Source organism: Lontra canadensis, unplaced genomic scaffold (assembly GCF_010015895.1).
Source record: "Lontra canadensis isolate GAN:19392208 unplaced genomic scaffold, GSC_riverotter_1.0 scaffold19, whole genome shotgun sequence".
Taxonomy (NCBI): domain Eukaryota; kingdom Metazoa; phylum Chordata; class Mammalia; order Carnivora; family Mustelidae; genus Lontra; species Lontra canadensis.
Genome location: NW_022631013.1, coordinates 17,248,988 through 17,266,349, shown reverse-complemented (window position 1 = coordinate 17,266,349; position 17,362 = coordinate 17,248,988). Strand labels below are relative to the sequence as shown.

The window sequence follows — 17,362 nt, the reverse complement described above, 5'->3', positions numbered from 1 at the left end:
CACTTTAGGCCAGAATGAGATGAGAGATCAGGCAAAGTTTTATTTAGCAGAGGTAAGTTTTTTTCCTAAAAATAACTAACTTTTTATTGACCACTTAAATAGGGGCAGGCTGAAAACCAAGGTAGCTTGTTAGGCATCCAGTTGTGTTTCCAAGTGCTCTAATAATTTCAAGAATTTTTAAATTTTGCCTACACACACCACAGAACCCCTCCTCACACTCACTCACTCACTCACTCACATACTCCCCCCATGGAAGGACTTACCAGTCATGCCTCTAGAAAGGCTTATTTGAGCAGACACGGAACTAAAAGGTATAAACATTCCTTGAGTTCACTTCGTGACTCTTAAAATACTTTCGCCCAGTGGATGAAGCTTAAAACAAACAACATGAGCCAGAATACATTTTGTGATAATTTTTTTTCTTCTCTTTAGAAAAAAAAATATGTACAAAAAAAAGCTAAGAAGAGCCAACATGGAAGGTGTCAAGAAAACATTCTGATAGGTACAGACAAGGGAGCTCCTTCTCTCAAAGGAGTTACACATTAGTTATTACCATGCTAGAAAAATGAGATGCAGTTAAAATTCTAGAACAATTAAAAGCCACAAAGTCAAGCTGTTGCTCTGGGGCTCTAGGTTGTAGATGCTCTGATACCCTTTCTGTAAAATAATACTGTGCAAAGTGTAAAATATTCATTTTCATATAAAGTCCATACAATATGAGATATAAAACTGTTGAGTTGACAGGGGAGACTGGTACAGGTTGCTTTTTGGAAGGAAGTCTGCAGTGTCACCTGCCAGCCCAAGGACACGATTCCAGAAAGACCTTGCATCTCTGAGCTAGGAGAAACCATTATTGAAAAGAGAACCATGTAGCCCCAACACCCCTCAAATCCAGGAGTCTCTGCCACTTGTTTATGTAAGTAAGTGACTTCATTAATAGATTAACTTAGAATACAAAACAGGTTAAGAGACAAGGATAAAAAGTTCTTTTTGAAAGAAATATTTCTTTCTGCGCAATTGATTTTGAGATTTACCATTAACCAACATCGCCCTCCCTGCAACTCAAAAGTTAACTTTCATTAAAATTCAAAAGTTCTGAAGGATGCAGCAAGTACAGTAATAAAAGGTTAAAGTGAACTGTTATATCCATTTTATTTCTGTGCCTATAAAACTGAGAAAAGAAGGTTCGTGTACAAATTTCACAAAACAACATCAATCATTGAGTCAATGTGGTTCTTCAATGCACACTGGAACAAGGAGAAAATTTTGTTGGTTTAAAATTCTGGCATAAATATATTAAAGCTGACCAAAAAAAAAAAAAAATGAGGGCAAGCTACATCACTTCCTCATACAAAAAAATGTACAAAACATTAGCCTCTAACTAGATAAACATAATACTTGTCTTCACAGTTTGACATCAAGTAACTGTGTGTCTTGAAGTATTGAATTGGAGGGTGATTAAAAAAAAAAACAGCTTGTGACACCTCAGCTGTCTCAGGTGACTTCGGTCATGGAGGCAGAGTGATTCTGCAAAGACAAGCAGATGCAGACTCAGCGTGGGCTGACTACTCATGTGCACACTCACTCTTCCTAGGCTGTGCCCTTGAGCTCTTGTCTCCCGGCTTTGCATAGGCTGTTCCCTCTCCCTGAAATGCTCTTCCAGGGCCCCTTAAATTGTCACCTCCTCTATTACATCTTCCCTGATACATTTTTTTTAAGTTTTTTTTTTTTTTAAGTAATCTCTACACCCCATGTGGGACTGGAACTCATGACCCCGAGAACAAGAGTCAAATGCTTTACCGACTAAGCCAGTCTGGTGCCCCTAAATCTTCCCTGATTTTTCAACCAAAATAGAATAATTTGTTCAACTAAACTTGGTCTCTATAGAATTATATTATACTTATTCGGTTATATTCTAATAAAAACATCTAAGGATCTCAAAGTAACTTTAGCTGTATCCCACATTTTGAATGTGTTCTAATTTTTGAAAAATTTCTGTATGATTTATTCTTTGAGTCATGAGCTATATAGAAATGAGTTTAATATTTTCAAATGTGTAGGGTTTTTGTTTTTAGGTGTAGATATCTTTGAATTTTTTTTCTAGAGAATGTAATCTGTGTGATACAGATACTGTACAATTTCTTGAGACTTCTCTGTGGTTTATTTTCATGTTTCATGTGTTTTGAGGGCTCTATACAAGGCACATTATATCTACCTTACTAATCATCTGTATCTTCACCGTATTTTGTTTGCTTATTAATTAGAAATGTGTTACAATCTATACTATGATTGTAGCTTTGTCTTTTTTCCTTGTAATTCTAGCAATTTTTGCATATACGCCACGTTTATACAACCCCTACCTCTTCTTTATATAACTTATATATACAGGACCCCCTTTTTGCAGACCCAACACTTCCTCTTGTTTGAACTTAAAACCCCTAGTCCGTGGGGATGGGAAATAAAAGAAACTGTGGTGTTAGATCTGATAGATTATTATGGGGGTTTCTTGATTTCTGTTTGTTTTTAGGACACTAGAGACTTATAGTATATTCCTGAGAGTTCAACTACATATTTTAGAAATGGAGTATTTTATTTTTCAAAGTACTTTTATCTGCCGTATTTGCGAGAACTAGAGCTTGATGCATTTCTTGCCACAGTGTGAAAAGTAACTTTTCCTTTTGTGTTTTTACTTTTATAAGACGCTTCCTTTTTGAAAAAAACTTCTGGGGTCAATACTTTGGTCATTTACTTGTGTATAAGATTCTAGTTGAGACTAAGTGGTAAAGATGAAGTAATCCAACAGTTGAAGGTAACTAAATGGGTGAATTTGGGCAGATCTCTTTTAACTTTCCAGGTCTTTTTTTCTATTTATACAAATTTCTATCACTAGTTTCAAATCAAGGGGGCCATTTGATTCCTCTGGGAATATTTTCTTAAATATAAATTATTTTACTTCAGAATTGCTGAATTAGAACCTCTTGGAGTAAGGTTCCAGGCATCTGGGCATCAGCATAAGTTGGATTCTTTTTCTGCTAAAGAAAAAAAAATGTCTCCCCCTCCTCAAATCTGAAGACATTGAGAAACTTTATACCAACCCAGAGTAGGTTAATATAACCGCTTCCTCTTTAACTTCATTTCTTTGTTAATATAAACTATGTTTGACAGGCCCACAATTGCTCACCACTAAGGGTGACTGCTTGGGTACATGTAGGCACAGGGGTGCAGAATATGGATAATTCCACACCTGTCTCTTTAGGATCAAAATCACTCTGTGGGTTCCTGGGATGGGGCCTCCGTGAGATCACACTCACTCTATAGGACCACAAAATCATGCTTTGGAAACCTGACCATTTTTGGTTTGTTGGATTCTGTAATTACTTATTTTTTTTGGTTTTTCTTCAGTACTTGGGAAAGATCTTGGAAAATGTACCTTGTCTCAATCAACTATGCTAAGGGGAATCACAAAAGACAAATATGCAAATCTGAGTTGATGTTTTAGAGAGGAAGAAAAAGCACTGGAGCAGTGGGGGCTCCATGTGGCAAAAGGGAAAGAAAGAAGGTCTTGGGAGGAAGAAAAGTTGGGTGACCAGGTCCCCTCCCTATCCAGTCTTCTTGAGGTATCTTGAACAGTGGGATGAATTTCACATGTATGAATGCATGTTCTGAAGAAAGGTTCATATTTTCTCTCAGATCCCCAAAGTTCTTCCTGGGAAAATGGTTCTATCCCAAAAATTACAAAGGAGCCGGCTTCTAATAGAAAACCTAGGTGTTGGCGTCTCACAGAGAGTTCTTGCCCCCAGGAGAAAATACAGGCATATTTATTTTGGAAGAGTGGTAGCTCAGTTCAAACTCACAAATCCCTACTGCATATTTCCTTTGAATGCTAAGAATGCAGATTTCCAAATGGAATTTTCCTTGAAGGGAATGCCAGGCTGTGGGGTATCATACATTGAGTAGGAACTTCAAGACTTAGATGGACCTGTTTTAATTTTGACTTGGTGACCTTGGGTATGTTTCTTAAATTCCTTGTGCTTCACTTACTTCATCTACAAAACAGAATTAACATTACCAATTGCAGAATTGTTGTGAGGACTCAATGTGATTGCTTGCAATAAATGCTAATTTTCTTTTCTTGGCCAACAAATAAAGAGTATAATCATCCTAACTACACGTAGAAACATTTGATACTAAAAGCAGCTGCTTTGTTACTTGAGTCTTCTACAGTTGGTGTGGAAGGCATCACTTGAGAAGTAATCTCTCTATCCAGCATCCTGTAGCTTTGCTTTGCCTGGCCTACAGAAGTCCTGGTATTCCTTATTAATTTCTATTTTCTTTGGAGATTCAGATAATGACTGCCCATGGTCTGATTTTAGGTTCTCGGTTTTGTCTGAAGTGTTTAGTTCAGGTTTTGGTTCTGGCTTGCCTCTATCCATCAAACATTTGTTTCACACCTAGTGAATGCCAGGAAATATGGAGAGTACATAAGATATGGTTCACAGCGTTCAGATCCTCAAAGATCTCCACATTCTTGGGGGGAGGGGCAGATAAGAAGGGACACTTTGGCTTCCATTGGGCAAGACAATCACATGGAGGGCTGTGTATTCAGAAAAGACCTCATTGTGAACCAGATAGGGTGATAGACATGGAAATAAAGATACATGGACAGATTTGAAAGAAGTTCAACTACGGCCTGGAGTGAATAATAACACATAGTTGAAGGAATCTTTTATCTATCTTGTGGAAGATCAGTTTTTGAAACTCTGTTTGGCACTTTATTTTTCAAGGTAAGTGGAACCCCCCTCAAATATGGCCTAGGTGTCTCTGTGACCTGGATGGTCAACTATTAATTGTTCTGAGAGAGAAGGCAGAAGTCTGGAGGTGGTTTCCAACAGAGGGTAGTGCCCGAGCAGTGTGTGCAGAAGGCTGGGGTGAAAGGTGGTGTCCTCAAACCAGGATGTTCAAGGCAAAGTAGACAGCATTTAAAAGAACACAGACATTGCCATGTTTGTGGAACTCAATAAATATTTGTTTGCTTTTAAAACTCACCTTAGTCTTCAGTTGCTTCACCTCAAAAGTAGGGGGAACCACTCTGATCTTATCAGGTACAGTAACAATTTGATAGAGAAGACCAGAGAGAGTCTGTCTCATTACAAGGGATCACTTTATCATTCAACCCTCATCAATAGGCCAAATATCAATAAACCAGTAAGACATTTTTCAGTATGTTCTTTCTCATTAAACAAAGTCAAAATTTTCACCTTAATACAGGTTAAGGGAAAACAAACAAAATACTTGGCACTGGGCTTAATGGAGGGCTCAACCTTACCAAAATAGAAATGGCTTTACTGTTTTGTTTTTCTTATTAATAAAATTAGAAAGACTTCATTAAATGTGAAAGGAAATAGGACCGTTCATCTCAGAGAGATGTTTGATAAAAGGGAAAAATACTATTTTGTACTCTATGAAGTACACAATTCTAACGAGGTGATTTCCTTTTCCTTTGTACTATCTATAAAAACAGTTTTGTAAGAATATAAGTATAAAGAAGGTTTCAAGATAAATAGATTATTACAGAAGAACATTTTAGCAGGACTCAGCCAACTGAGCAAAGGCAGTGAAAACCCTGTTTTGTTATTGGTTATTCTCATTCTCTGACTGCTTAAAGAACCACTCAACTCAGCTCTCCCACTGGCAAGGTACGCAGCCTTGGACGAGTTAATTGAACATTGCCATTTTCAGACTCCTATTTTATCTGTGAAATGGGATTTCTCCTATCAATTCAAAAGGTGTTTGTTCAAATAAGGATGTATTTGTGAAGCACCTAGCAACTGACTGAGGGAAAAATAAGTGAGTAGGGTTGCATTGAATTTTTTGATTGTGGTCATCAAAATGGATCCCAAAGAATAATACTTCGTCATCATCTTTAGAAAGTGCTTCTAGTCTACATCTATCACTGAATATAGTAAAACCTTTCTCTTTCCAAATACTGTCCAGTTACTTAATCAGACTGGCCTCTCTCATAATTGGTCCGAATTTCCTAAATGTGGTATTATGTAGTCGGTCAAGGTGTCTTGAAGCAGCTGGGGTTTAAGCTAGACATGACTAAGGACTTCCTGAGGATGCATGATTGCCAAGGCCCAGACTAACTGAGAGAAGCCTGAAGTTCTTGGAGGCTTTACCTCAGATTTTGTTAGTGCTGAGTGGATTCAGTGGTATCCGCCTGCTTCTCGTAGAGGAACTGATTCATTTACCTCCCAAGCTAACAGGCCTCGAGCCTGTGGGTTTGGTTTGCTAAAACTACTTTACTATACCTGTGCACTTAAGGTTTCCAGAGGGCTTTCTATCCTTGGGAAAGCCATGAGGGGTACTCCGCGGGGATCCTCAGGTTTGGGTTTGGAAGGAGATCCTTGTGTTCCTTTAAAGTTATGGACCACACACATGCCCTGCAAGGGGAGGGGACAAAAGACCAGGGTCAGACTGCAGCCATCAACGCCTGGCCCTCTCGAAGGGTGGCAGGCTTTTCCCCTAGAATGTCTTTGCCACCGTGACTTTTTTTCCCTTTGAGCCAGTGGGTAGGGACCACACAAAGACCTTGGGCACAATCTAGGTGTTTGCTGAGCACCTCTAAGAGCTGAAGAACCATCTGACCAATCACCATGAGGTCAGTGATAATCAACCTTCCCCATTGTGCCTGTTTCCCCACCTGTAAAATGGAAATAACAACACCTCTTTCATAGATCTATAGTGATTAAAAGACACAATGAGTGTAAACTACCTCATAAAAACAGCTGACATTTACTGAGGGCCGCTCCATGGCTGGCATTGTCCTGAGAATTTTCCCTTCCTGCATGTAACCCACTCAATGATCTTACAAGGGAGGTACTATTATCATCTCCAACTTAGGCAAGGAGGCATGGTGAAGTTAGATAACTTGTCCAAGGTCACAGAGAGATTTTAACTCCATAGCCCCTTGATCATACCACCATACTCTCCTGCCTCTTCACAAGTGCCAAACTCATGGAAAATAATCAGTGGGAGCTAGTCTTCACCTCCTGCCCAAGATGACCATCCTTAAATCATATGACTACTGTTTGCTTGAGATTAAATAATGCAGTGGCACATTTCCTCTATTGCTTCCATTAAAATACTCTCCCTCTAAACTACTACTCACTTTTCTTTATTTCCTACTGAGGCCCCCTTCATAACTGAGTCTGTCTTTACCATCTTCTCTGCTTCTTTTGCCTTCATAGAGTTTATCTGTCTCTTTCTGTGCTCTCTCTCTCCTTGTTCTGAATCTTTGTTTCTATATCCAGTATCCCTGAATCTTTTTTTAAAGGAAATTTTAGCTTTTTAAAAAAGATCTTATTTATTTATTTGAGAGAGAGACAGAGATAGCGAGAGAGAGCACAAGCAGGGAGAAGCAAGTTTCCTGGGAGCAGAGAGCCCGATGGGGGCTCAATCCCAGGACCTTGAGATCATGACCCAAGCCGAAGGCAGACACTTAATCGACTGAGCCACCCCCTCCTCACCCAGTAACTTTGAATCTCTCCTGTCACTCTTTAAACCCGGCAGAACGTTTATGTAAATATTCTCTACTTGGCTTTCTTCCATCTCACTCTCCAGGTCTGATTAAACTGCCTCCATTAAAGAAATGGGAGAAATGGGAGATATAGGAGCTCTGGAGTTGGAAAGACCCAGGTTAGATTTATGGCTTTCTTGGTTGGGTGGCCATTGGGCAAGTTACTTATTTTTGAGCCTAACTTTCTTCACCTATAAAATGAGGATAAGAATATAATTCGGCTTGTCCTAGGAGCACATGACTTGGTGTATACAAACGGTAGAACATGTAGTGATTGCTCACTTAATAGTCCCCTCCCCACCATTTCATTTTCACAGAAAATGCAAAACAAGAATGCACGTAGGCTGCAGGTATGCTCCCATTCTGGGACTCTTCTTTCCCTGTGTCCTCTCCAAGTCTCCAGTTTGGAGAGCTTCCAGTCTCCTCTAAGACCCATTTCCAAGCTCAGTGTGAGTGCATGTGCTGTGTGTACATGGGCACACACAGAAAATAGCGGGAGATTGTGGGGTCTCTCTCCTGCCAGAGCGATTCAGTAGCAGTTCTGGGTCTTACATAAAGACTGTTTGTGGGGAAAAAAAAAAAAAAAAGTCTGATATTTTCCATCCACTGGGAAGCCGGTAACAGAGCAAGCAGTAACTGAGCGGTAGGAAACAGGGCTGCAAGTTACTCAGAAAAATCGAGTTTAATACCAAAGCAGAATTTGTATATGGCTCCTTAGAAAATGCACAAAGGATTTCCCAGATTCATCCCATAAAATCTCATGCAGTAGCTTGGGACAGTGAGCACTGCTCTTTCTCTCTAGCTGGGGATGCTGGCTCCAGGACTGAGGGACAGCAGAACTGTTTGACTTCTGAGCTCAAGCCTTCATTTTTGAACTGCTTATCTGTCTTTGAGAACCATCTCTTCTCTTGAAGCCTCCCATACTCTTTCCTTCTTTTGAGCAGACATTGGAAAATACTCCTTAGGGGATATCAACATCTGAGGACCGTTTCAGCACCGTTTTTCCTACAGCTTCATACAGACCAGTTGCACTGAAGTCCTCTGTCTTTTACTTTAGAAAGAAAGCTTGGATCCATTAAAAATAATTTTGAATTAAAATGAAGCTTCCTAACCTCCCCTGGGAGATCAGTGTTCTGAGTAAATGTGAGCATTTTCTGTATCTCAGCAGGTAAAAAAGTTGGAAAACTCCAAGTTAGAGATGGGGAGAGGCATAATGCGTCTATTTTGTACATTAAGTAGCACAAGGAGGAGGGATAGGACAAGAAAGAATTAGGTCTCAGGACTGTGAAATGCATCTATGTGCGATGCCAGTCTTTTTTTTTTTTTTTTTAAGATTTTATTTATCTATTTGACAGACAGAGATCACAAGTAGGCAGAGAGGCAGGTGGAGAGAGAGGAAGCGGGCTCCATGCTGAGCAAAGAGCCCAATGTAGGGCTCGATCCCAGGACCCTGGGATCATGACCTGAGCCGAAGGCAGAGGCTTTAACTCACTGAGCCACCCAGGCACCCCGCGATGCCAGTCTTAATGGGGGCTTTGGACCAGAGTAGGCAGGAGGGTAGGAGGGACATTAAGGCTGTGATGGCTTTTGCGTTTTAGGGATAGCTTGTTGAATATGACCAGGGGACTCATTTTCTGCACAACATATGACTCTCCAGGCCCACTGATTTACTATAAATCCTCCTGGGTATATTTTAAATCCCTGAAGAGTATTTAAAAATTATACTTCTCTGGTATGCCCACAAAACAAAATATTCCACAGCAAGAAAGAGAAGTGAATTATTGCTACATGTTACAATAGATGAATCTCAAAATAATTATGCCAGGTGAAAGATAGCAAAAAAAAAATACATACATATATATATATAGATATATATATGGATATAGACTTGGGTGCCTGCGTGGCTTAGTTAAGTGGCTACCTTCAGCTCAGGTCATGATCCCAGAGTCCTGGGATCGAGCCCCGCATCAGCTCCCTGCTCAGTGGGGAGTCTGCTTCTTCCTCTCCTGTTCCTCCTGCTTGTGTTCCCTCTCTTGCTCTCTGCCAAATAAATAAATAAATAAATAATCTAAAAAAAAATGAATATAGATTCTATGATTCAATTCATATGAAGTCCTAGAAAAAGCAAACTCATATAGAGTGATAGAGTGATGGAAAGATCAGTGGTTGCTTAGGAATGAGGTGAAGGAAGAGAGAGAAGGATGTATCTGTATGTCAAAATTTATTGGGGTGCCTGGGTGGCTCAGTGGGTTAAAGCCTCTGCCTTCGGCTTAGGTCATGATCTCAGGGTCCTGGGATCGAGCCCTGCATCGGGCTCTCTGCTCAGCAGGGAGCCTGCTTCCTCCTCTCTCTCTGCCTGCCTCTCTGCCTACTTGTGGTCTCTATTTGTCAAATAAATAAATAAAATCTTTAAAAAAATGTTTATCAAATTGTACACTTCTTGTGCCATTTATGATCTGCCTAGCATACTTCAATAAAATTGTAATAAGACAAAAACAATAAAAATTAACCTCTTCACTTCCAATCCAACTCAGATGAAAAGATTTCCTAGCTGAGCAGGTGGCAAGGTCCCCATCTATTTGAGGAACTAAAATCATCGGAAATGTCAAGAGATGGAGAAAACTGTATTACCCCAAACTCTTCTCCAGAAAGGTTATTATATGTAGTTGAGAAGCCAACTGGAGTGGAAACAAGTTGCCCAAGAGCCACGTTTAGATGGTAATAGAAGCCTTTTAGAAAGACTGGGTGTGGCTAGAGGAGGGTTTTCATACTGCTGAGTGGGATATACAAGCATGGACCAGAGCTGAACTTCTGGGGTGCCTGAGAAGGGGCTGTCTTGCTTCCACTCATGGTCTTTGTTTTCCGTTCTTCCCTCAAGCAACACTTGGCCTCTGCTCTCAATACCTTCTGCACAAATATTTAAAGAACAATGCTCTGGGGGTGCCTGGATGGCTCAGTCGTTAAGCGTCTGCCTTCAGCTCAGGTCATGATCCCAGAGTCCTGGGATGGAGCCCTGTCTGTTGGGCTCCCTGCTCCACGGGGAAGCCTGCTGTTCCCTCTCCCACTCCCCCTGTTTGTGCTCCCTCTCTTGCTATCTCTCTCTCTCTCTCTGTGTTATAAATAAATAAAATCTTAAAAAAAAAAAAAAAAAAGAACACTGCTTTAAGGTACACCAAATTACTAGTCTGCCAGGCCTCACTTCTTAGCCCAGGAGGGGTTGGAGGAAGTGGGACAAGCCACTGGCCCCAAACATTCCTCTTCCTGACCACCATGGGGAATATGTAATCAGACTCCTGGAAGAAAATGTACTTTAGAAGTCCTTCTTGTGGCAATAGGATGCATAATCCTTAGGGGAAAAAAATGGCAATTTACGAGGCTGGGGCAGTAGGAACATGGACTTGCTCGGCGGTCTGGCTAATCCGACTCGCCGTGACCCTGGACAGACTTTCAGGGGAAACAAAAGGAGGGAAACCGACCCACCAGAAACAGGGCTACAGCGGTGCCCAGGATGAAGCCGGCAATCACGTCGGAGCCGTGGTTCCGGTACTCGGAGACCCGATTGAGGCCTGTCAGGAAGGCGGAGCAAAGGGTCCCCAGGCACAGCACGGGTTTGGCCAGACGACTGCTCTTTGTCTTGATTGTGCTTGTGATGTACATCTGGAACAGGACGGAGACCCGTGAGTGCGAGGCTGCTTGCGCGGGGCACAAACCCACACACGCGTACACACACACGCGCACCGGTACATGCAAACGGAGGCGAACAGGGCCGTGCCAAGGCGGGCACACGGACCGCTTGAACATCCCACCAAGTCGCTTAGGTTAGAATCTGGGTCGGACACCAGTGCAGCAAGAACCACACACAGCCACACATGCGTCGCGTTGCTCTGTGTTCTAGGGGTCCATAAACAGAAATAGCGATGCAGGGACCCGCTGCAGAATCAAGATCAGTTTTAGAACAGGCATCTTTTATGCAACAAATTCAAGATTCACTTGGGGGGTATTGGGAAACCCATACCGAATCTCAGAGACCAAATTAACCTTCTGTGAGGATGAATTTTATGGAAGAGAAGACCAGGTAGGCGAGTGGCCATACATTTCCCTTTTGGTGTCCCCCACAGTTCTAGCTGATTCTTCGCACTCGTCGGCAAGAAATATGAAAGCATAGACTGGTTAGTAGATCGACGGAAATAGAACTTTCAGATGAGTGCGTCACACAAACAGGTTTTAGCTGCGCTGGGAAATGGATTCTCACAGTCCTTGGAACAGCTGTGATGGGCTCTGTCCATTTACTCTGGCGTGCTTTAAAATACTGAGCCTTTCTATGGGTTTCACAACATCCGAAAAGTTGGGAAGATCTGAGCTGAGGAAAGGATGATGCAATTTATGATACCTGAGATGTAGGCTGTTCTTGTTCATTGTGGGGAGTTGGGCAAGACTCTTCAAGTTTCAGAGGCTGGGTTCTTAAATGTGTTTTGTGGGCTACAGCCTCTTCCAAAGAAGTCGTTAATCACCTTTGGTAATGGTTACAAGAAGCCACTAGAGGGCATTACTGATCCATCCCAGAATTTCTTTAAAAATTTGACAAGTGAGTTTGCAATTCTGAGAAACAGTTCGCTAATACTCATGGTCTCTAGTGTATTTTTATGGCCTGAGCACAGACAAGTTCAAATAGATGCATTCTACAATATGACCATGGACACTTAATTTCCTAAGTTCACCGTTCACAACAGTGGTGTGAATACAGGCAGACAGGATCCTCTATTACTGGTGACAGATGTGATATGGAAAACTGTGGTCCGATCAGCTACATAAATGAGAACACATCACGACACCATTCTGACCCTGTATAGGAAACGTTACTTAACACCCATACCAGGTATGTTTAACTTGAGTATTTAATATTTTTGTGTGTGTGGTTTTTTGGTGTTTTTTTTTTTTTTTTTTTTTTTTTTTTTAGGTATACCCTTTATAAATCCTTCCTATAAGATTACAAACTATCAAGAGCATGGGTTTATGGTTAGTATTCTTCACAGTATTAACCAGTACTTAGGACATCCTTGTTGAGTAATTTCTGAAAGCCCTTCACACATAGTAGGGGCTCAAAAAGAGTTCACACAGTTGGAATCTTGTATCAGGGTTTATCTGATTATAGTCCATCTGTGGGCATGATTTGGATTGGATTATATCCGAATCCTTGAAAACAAGTGCTACAGCAGCATCTCTTCTGAGTGAACAGACTTCTTTTCACTCAGAAGAAATTTATATCTCATCTGATGAGACAATCAGTTATTATGAGTAACAGATTAATTTTTATAGTGGTGTTACACAAATTTCACACAGCAATGACTTGAGTTGGATCAATATACAGAAAAGGGTTCAAGAGTACATTGCTTCATATAAAATTTGGTTCTAGATAATTCAGAACAAATGGATATTTTGGAAGTGGAAAAATATGCTGACTGCCTGAGAGGATATTTTTTGTTTAAAAAATATGTGGCCTGCCAATCGATTGAATGATCAATCGATCGATCTATCATAAAGCAAAGAAGGCTTACCAAGCTACAACCGATCTGTTTTGTAAGTTGAGGGTTCTCTATTATCTACATGCATGTTTCCTTAATGAGCGGCAGCTGAAATAATTTTTATCACATACTCATTAAAAGGTAGACCTAAAAGGAATAACTAGGAAAGCTAATTTTGGGTAATTCATCCTACAGATGTGATCCTGTGAGCTCGACACAAAGGAACCATTGTTTTAAAGAGAATATTCAGCAATTTATTTTAAACTATGCTGAATAGTCCGGACATGAAGTCAGTCACCTTCTCTCCACCCTGAATTTGTCTCCAGGGATGTCAGAGACGCTCTCCCATCAGAGGCAAGCTCTCAGCAGAGAGCACAGTTACTCTCCCTGGAGACTGTGGGAACCTACTCCCCTGGGGGTAGGGTGAGTCTTGCTCAGAACCTCTGGGAAGAATGGATTATTTTAAGGGGGTCTTTCCTCTGCCTTCTCCTTCCCCTCCTTTTCATTGAGAATCACTAGACTAGTCATACCTGGAACATAAGTTCAAGTAAGGAAAAGGTGTGTTTTTGACCAATAGTTGCTCTTCCACAGGTAAAGGCATGGGATACCCAGCTTTTGAGCTGATCCCTTCTTTACTTCCTTCCATACTCCTGGTTCTAAGGAAGCACAGGCCAGAGAAAGGGGAGGTGAAGTCAACCCAAAATGGACACAATGAAAGAGTAGGAAAATAAAAGGGACACCATTGTTTCTTCTTGTATTTTAAGACATGAGACACATTTCAGGTTTTTTTCTGTAATGAAAGCAAAAAATGTAAAGAGAACATTACACCCTAGCGGGGGCAGTCAAACCCTATATGATTTGCGGAGCAGCGAGAAGTGAACTTTTGGGTGTTGGGGCTCATGTAGTATTGTCCAACTATTCTGGCTAAATAAAGAGGAAGAGTGTCAGGAGGAGCAGAGGGAAACTGTGTTTTTCTCCCAGGTCTGCTGTACTCCCCAGGCAGCCATGTGCTTGAAGGCCCACACCTGCAAATTTGTAGGCAGGTATGAGAAATGTGTGCTGCTCTGGTACCAATGAAAACTTTGGCAAAGAGTGTTGTTGTGGGCAAGTGGAAGAATCCTGGACATGGTGCCAGGAGCGTAGGTACCAGCTCCAACCTGGGGGCTCTCAGCTATTTTCTGGGCCTCAGTTTCTGCATCTGTAAAATGGGAAGATCTGACTAAGAGATAATCAACCCTGCCAAATTAATAGCCTCTGGCAGTTCAGTACATTACCCTGGGATGTTGGGGATGGGGGTAGGGGCAACAGTGTGATGCTGTACAAGAGAAACATGCTGTCACGTGTTTCCTGTAACACTCTAAGTGACAGCGATAAGAGAAAGAATGTGAGGAGGGGAGAGAGACTCCCGTCCCAGCCAAACACTCGTCTTGGTCTTGGGAGTGACAACAGGACTTCAGTACTCACCGTGGCATATAAGGCGGAGTAAATGCTCAGAGCAGCGTGTTTGGAGGGAAAGGATCTCCGAGCCTTTTCTATCACTTCCATGTCCCCAGTGCAAATGTTCCCATTGTTGATGAACTGGTGGTGTGCCCGGCAGTCTGCACTGGTGTAGTTCGGCTTGCACACTGTCAGGAAGTACGGCGTCAGGTGCCCCGTGACCACCTGCCCGGCGTTTACAAAAATGTCAGTAGCAAAAAGTCCGAAGGCAAATACCCCTACAAGGAGAGTGGAAATGATCAGGAATGATGACGTCGATACAGTTTTGTCCCCGAGAGAAGAGAAGTTGTCCACAACAGCCCGCCAAAGAGGACCTCACTGGAGTCAGATGGTCCCCTGACTTTTGTCTTTGCAGGGACTGGTGCCTGCTTCCCCAACCATTATGTCCTCTAAACTGTTGCAGACCTTCTGCTGTTCGCATGTTATCGTTTTGTATAAGTAAGGTGGGAGCAACACGTTCAAATGGAAAGAACTAGAATTTTGGAGTCCGACTGATCTGCCTCCCTCGAGCCCCAGCTTTGCTGATTCACTCACTGTGTGTAAGCTATTTGCCTTCTCTGAACCTTGGGACCCTCACTCACAACATGGTTGGGGGCAATGATGCCTCACAAAGAAGTTGGAAAGGTGACATGGGATAGGTCCAAAATACCCACTACGGTGCCTAGTTTCAATAGCTACTCAACAGCAGTTCATTCCCTCTTTTTTCCCATAGAAAACATATTCTCCCTGGTCCTGTTTGGAAATGCAAGTATTCCGAAGGGGTATCTATGAAATCAACGGCAGCTGAGAGTGAATGGGGTTGTGCGGGAGTTAACTCTAAAAGAGAGAAAGAAGGTCATTCCGGAAACCTCGATTGAACTGGATGTTTCACTTGATGTTGGGCAGAGAAAATGAGAAGGGATGAGTGTTAAAGACGGAGCGTTCCTGACTGCTGCTGTAATAGCCTTCCACAAACTGAGCTGCTGAGAACAACACAGGTGTACCCTCTTACAGTTCTAGAGGTCTGAGGTCCAAAACAGGTTTCACTAGGCTAAAATCAAAGTGTTAGCAGCTGTGTTCTTCCCGGAAGCTCAAGGGTAGAATTCATACTTTGCCTCTTCTAGCATCTAAGCTGCCTTCATTCCTTGTCTTTGACCCCTTCTAGCAATCATACCATCATGACCTCTGCTTCTATTGCCATACTTCCTCCTTTGACTCAGATTCTCCTGCCTCCCTCTTATAAGGACGCTTAGATTACATTGGGTCCACCCGACTAATTCAGGATAATCTCATTTCGAGATCCTGAATTAGTCACACCCGTAAATTCCTTCTTGTCATATAAGGTATCAAATCTACACAGTTTCTAGGGATCAGGATGCAGCCATTTGGAGAGAGGAGGGCATGGTTCTTCCGGCCACACTGACTTTGCTGTTCGGCCGAGAATCCTGTGGGTAGGCTATCTTTCCTATCTTTTCTGGATTTTATCTGTCCTCTGGCAAATTCCACAGGATTAGTCCCAATAAGACTGAACATGATAAAGCAGAATTCCTTACTGGAAGCTTCACTGTGAACTCTTTCAAAGCCTATACAGTACGGCAATAGCTTCTCAATGGACTATTGTCTGTTCAATACACCAAGAGGTGCTGCAGCGCCGAGCTACGTACAAGTTGTTGGAAGGGATAAAGATTTCTGAAACGCGGCTCAATTATGGGAGAAGTTGGAAGTGTGAGAGAGAGAGGCAGTGTTAACCCTTGTAAATGTCAAGGATCTGCTATAGTTTCAGTTAAATGTCTACCCAACTCGGATTCCCATACGATGTCCTCGATCTGCAAATTGTGCTGATATCAGTACCCAAAAGTTAATCCATTATAGCAAAAATGAAGGCAAGTTTGGCTGAAACCTTCATCCGGTTTTCATTTTGATCTGTATTGATTGCTGTCATTTTCCTTTTTGTGGCTCTGCCAGGATGTGCTTTATCACAATGAGAACTGGCTCTTTTAATAGCTTTGGCCGGCTCACTCTCAGAAGGTCTGACCTCTGAGAGTAGGCAATCATTGATCATTCATGGCAATTTTCACCTCCAGGTTCTGGAAGTCTGAATGGTTAGACATTTTTTTTAACACCTTCAAGCGAGATTCTTAAAGACCAGGTCTCCCTGGCTTTTTCAAGAGGGCAATAAGTCTGTCTCGGCATACTTTTCCAGGAAACTAGGGTAATTTATGATTTGAAAAAGGGAAAGTGGCAGCACTTTCCTCTGGCATTTTATTTGTCAGAAGTGCTTCCCATCAGGGCAGGTTTGATCTTTCTGAGATGGGATTTCCAGGCTCCTCGGCTTGGTGTCTGAGGTGTCTCGAGGCGGTGCTGCCGTGGGCAGCTCTGCTCTTTATTATTCCGGGATATTTTTGCAGAGAGTGGGCCTTCCCCTCTTCCTCTCTGCTTCCTTAGGATCACCTCTGCTTTTCCTGATGGCTTAACAAGCGTCTGCTTTCCAAACAGTTCATTCTGGTGCATTTGATCTAGCCTCAGAAGGGCCCTGTGGCAGCCCCGGGGAATCCACCTGCCTGACGTGGGCGGCGACAACCCGCGGTGGACCCCACAGCAGCGAATCACAGAGAATGCCGGATCCTACAGGGCTTTTGTGAGACACTCCAGCCATCGCTCTGAACCCTGAGCTACTTCTGTTGTCTTTTCCCAGCCTCAGAAGCTCACAATGGCTACTTTTGTCCTTAGGGTCAGGTGGAACACCGTTTATGGTTTCCTGTATTGCAACATATGATTTGAAGGA

The 17,362-nt window shown here is 42.2% G+C and overlaps 1 protein-coding gene across 1 annotated transcript in view; it reads right to left on the bottom strand.

The window, feature by feature from the left end:
• Positions 1-380: 380 nt before the first annotated feature.
• PLPPR1 (phospholipid phosphatase related 1) overlaps positions 381-17,362 on the bottom strand; it is a 265,405-nt gene continuing 248,423 nt past the window's right edge. Inside the window, exons 5-8 of the mRNA XM_032860734.1 lie at positions 14,566-14,816; positions 11,060-11,236; positions 6,312-6,443; positions 381-1,527 (exon numbers count right to left, since the gene is read on the bottom strand). Of these exons, the coding sequence (XP_032716625.1) occupies positions 1,495-1,527; positions 6,312-6,443; positions 11,060-11,236; positions 14,566-14,816 (593 nt within the window). The 3' untranslated portion in view covers positions 381-1,494. The remainder of the gene's footprint in view (positions 1,528-6,311; positions 6,444-11,059; positions 11,237-14,565; positions 14,817-17,362) is intronic.